At 48.7% G+C, this 3,609-nt stretch overlaps 1 protein-coding gene across 1 annotated transcript; it reads left to right on the top strand.

Moving 5' to 3' along the window:
- The first annotated feature begins 1,031 nt into the window (after positions 1-1,031).
- Positions 1,032-2,864, top strand: LOC117020144 (serine/threonine-protein kinase MARK2-like). Its single transcript, XM_033102386.1, has 2 exons — positions 1,032-2,377; positions 2,732-2,864. Exons 1-2 carry the CDS (start codon positions 1,032-1,034, stop codon positions 2,862-2,864), a joined length of 1,479 nt encoding a protein of 492 aa, XP_032958277.1.
- Positions 2,865-3,609: the final 745 nt, after the last annotated feature.

Raw genomic sequence — 3,609 nt, 5'->3', positions numbered from 1 at the left:
CGGGGTCCACCCTTTTTCTCAGAGTAAAGAGGTCTTGAAACCCAAAACTGGGAAAACCGCTGTAGTTTCTCCTTAGCCAATACGGTCAGTTTCCGGCTCTGAGCTCATAAAGCACCAGTGTGACGAAACTACCCGTAGCTGCTATATAAGGCCCTGGCTGAGCTGCGTTCTCTGTCCGTTATAGCCCCGGAAGCTGATTTGTGGTGACCGGTTGGACTTGGACTTTTCAGCTTGTTTTCTCCCCTTTTTATTTTCTCCCTTCCCTCTTGTTTCCTTGGTTTCATTTGTTTACTTAGTATTATTACTAGTTATTGTTTATTAGCCCCCCCCCGTTTTATTTTCTCCCTTCCCTCTTGTTTCCTTGGTTTCATTTGTTTACTTAGTATTATTACTAGTTATTGTTTATTAGCCCCCCCTGCCCGTTTTATTTTCTGCCTTCCCTCTTGTTTCCTTGGTTTCATTTGTTTACTTAGTATTATTACTTAGTGTTGTTAGTACAGTTATATTTAGTCAGTGCAGTTAGCATAGTTATTTTTTATTAGCCCCCCCCGTTTTATTTTCTCCCTTCCCTCTTGTTTCCTTGGTTTCATTTGTTTACTTAGTATTATTAGTTAGTATTGTTAGTACAGTTATTATATTTAGTCAGTGCAGTTAGCATAGTTATTGTTTATTAGCCCCCCCCCGTTTTATTTTCTCCCTTCCCTCTTGTTTCCTTGGTTTCATTTGTTTACTTAGTATTATTACTTAGTGTTGTTAGTACAGTTATATTTAGTCAGTGCAGCTAGCATAGTTATTGTTTATTAGCCCCCCCCCGTTTTATTTTTTTCCCTTCCCTCTTGTTTCCTTGGTCTCATTTTTGATAGTATATTTAGTCAGCATAGTTGGTATAGTTATTATTATTAGGATACTTAGTAACATTGTTGATACAGTTAGTATATTTAGTCAGCGTAGTTAGCGCTCTTACTGTTCGTGGGCACAGTTGGAGAGCGTAGTGAGCGTCAGTGAGTGTAGCTGGGGGAGGAGGGGTCACCATGTCACGTGACTCCACAGACATCCGTGTTGACCAGGAGCCCCCCACTGCCCATTACGAGCTCAATGGATCCATCGGCGAGGGCTCCTTCGGCAACGTGGTGGTGGGCACGCACATCCTCACGCAGACAAAGGTGGCCGTGAAAGTCATCAAAAAACAGGTCTCCGACCAGACGCGCAGCTCTCTCCTGCAAGAAGCCCGCTGCATGGCAGACCTGCAGCATCCTAACATCGTGCAGCTGTTCCACGTGATCATCGCGGACGAATCCCTCTACCTGGTCATGGAGTTCGTGCCCGGAGGGGACATGCTGGACTACCTCACGGACAACGGCCCCATGTCGGAGGACACGGCCCGCGGCGTCTTCCGGCAGCTGGTGTCAGCGGTGCACTACTGCCACGAGAAGGGCGTCGTTCACAGGGACCTGAAGCCAGACAACGTGCTGCTAGACTCCCGCATGAACGCCACACTTGTAGATTTTGGACTTGGCGCATCCTCCAACATCCATCAGCTCAGAAAGCTTTGCGGCACTCTCATTTATACAGCCCCAGAACTGTTCCTGCGCAAACCGTACGACGGTTGTGCCGCGGACATCTGGAGCCTGGGCATGGTGCTCTACGAGATGCTGACGAACATGGAACCTGTTGATACGGCGAGCTGGCCAGTGCTGATGATGAAGATACGCAACGGGCAGGATTTCGTGCCGACCTATCTGTCCATTCAAGTGGCAAACCTCCTGCAGAAACTGCTAAACCTCCACCCTAGACAGAGAGACAATCTGAGGGACATCATGTCAGATCCCTGGATAAACATGGGCCAAGAGGAAGAGCTGAAGCCCTACGTGGAGCCACCCAGTGATGTAATAGACACCTGGGTAATGGAAGAAATGGTGAACCTGGGCTTTGGGGAGGAAGACATCAAGAACGCATTGGGAAATAAAATATACAGCAACATCCTGGCCACATACCGCATTTTACACAGAAAAAACTTAAAATACCAGCTTCGTATAATCAAGGTGAAGCCCTTCCATCCCCCTGAGTTCCAGAGCCGCAGCCCCTCCCCAGCCCAGGAGGTTCAATCCGAGTTGTCCTGTTGTCAGCAAGCAGAGCAGCTGCCTATGGACCAGGAGCCAGGAGAGAAGGCCGGAGAGTCTACCAGTCCTACATACACCCAGGATTACAGCACAGCCATTTCTCAGTCCAGGACCACCCTACCCCCATCCAGGCCAGGATCTCAGACTGCCATTCCTGAGCCCAGCCGGAAGTCTAGGAACGACACCCCTGAGCCCCCCCCTCCCAAGCACTGCTGGGGCTCCAGGACCTCCACTTCGCAGCACAGCCAGGACTCCAGGTACGCCACTCCTGACGAAAGATCAGGCTCCACAACTGCCATTCCTGAGGAAAGATCAGGCTCCTGGACTGCCATTGCTGAGCCCAGCCAGGGGTCCAGGACTGCCACTCCTGAGGAAAGATCAGGCTCCACAACCGCCATTCCTGAGCCCAGCCGGGGGTCCAGGACTGCCACTCCTGAGGAAAGATCAGGCTCCACGACCGCCATTCCTGAGCCCAGCCGGGGGTCCAGGACCACCACTCCTGAGGAAAGATCAGGCTCCAGGACCGCCACTCCCGAGCTCAGCCCTGGTTCCAGCACCATCCTTAGCCCAGCCCCCCAATGTCACCCTGGGGACTCTCTCTCCTGCCACAGCACCACCAGCAGCGGTGGAAACCAACAAAAAATCAAGCCGGGCCGGCGGCAAGTGTTTAGGGGGTGCTTGAAATTTTTACGAAAAGTCTTTTGTCTGCCTCCCAAGAAGGGTAGTGCAAAGGCAGTCAAGTAAAGCCCCTATAGACTTTTGACAGCAAAGGCAGGGCTAGAACAAGGCAAGGGCTATAACAATAACTGACATAAAGAACACACTTGAAGGAATTACCGGTAGGTTAAATGAGGCAGAGGATCGAATCAGCGACTTAGAAGACGAGTTAGCAGAGATCACCCAAGCGGAACCACAAAAAGAAAAAAGAATAAAAAACAATGAAAATGGTTTAAGAGACCTCTGAGATAACATCAACCTCAACAACATGCACATCATAGGAATACCAGAAGGTGAAGAGAGGGAGCAAGGGATCCAGAACATATTTGAAGTAACAATGGCTGAAAACTTCCCTAACCTGGTGCAGGAAACTGACATACAAGCACAGGAAGTGTAGAGAGTTCCAACCAGGATGCACCCACACAGGCCCACACCAAGACACATTATACCTAAAATGGCAAATGTTAAAGACAAAGAGAGAATACCAAAAGTAGCAAAAGAAAGACAGCAGGTTACATACAAGGGAACTCCTATAAGACTATCAAAAGACTTTTCTACAGAAACTTTGCAGGCCAGGAGGGAGTGGCAGGAGGTACTCAAAGTGCTGAAAACCAAAGGCCTGCAACCTAGGTTGCTTGATCCAGCAAGGCTATCATTTAAAATTGAAGGAGAGATAAAGAGCTTCCCAGAAAAGAATAAGCTAAATGAATTTATTACCACCAAGCCAGCATTGCAAGAAATACTAAAAGGACTTCTGTAAATAGAAGAAAGA

The sequence above is a fragment of the Rhinolophus ferrumequinum genome, unplaced genomic scaffold, assembly GCF_004115265.2.
Source record: "Rhinolophus ferrumequinum isolate MPI-CBG mRhiFer1 unplaced genomic scaffold, mRhiFer1_v1.p scaffold_96_arrow_ctg1, whole genome shotgun sequence".
NCBI classification, from domain to species: Eukaryota; Metazoa; Chordata; class Mammalia; order Chiroptera; family Rhinolophidae; genus Rhinolophus; species Rhinolophus ferrumequinum.
The sequence above is the reverse complement of the archived record's forward strand: the minus strand, read 5'-3'. Positions and strand labels throughout refer to the sequence as shown.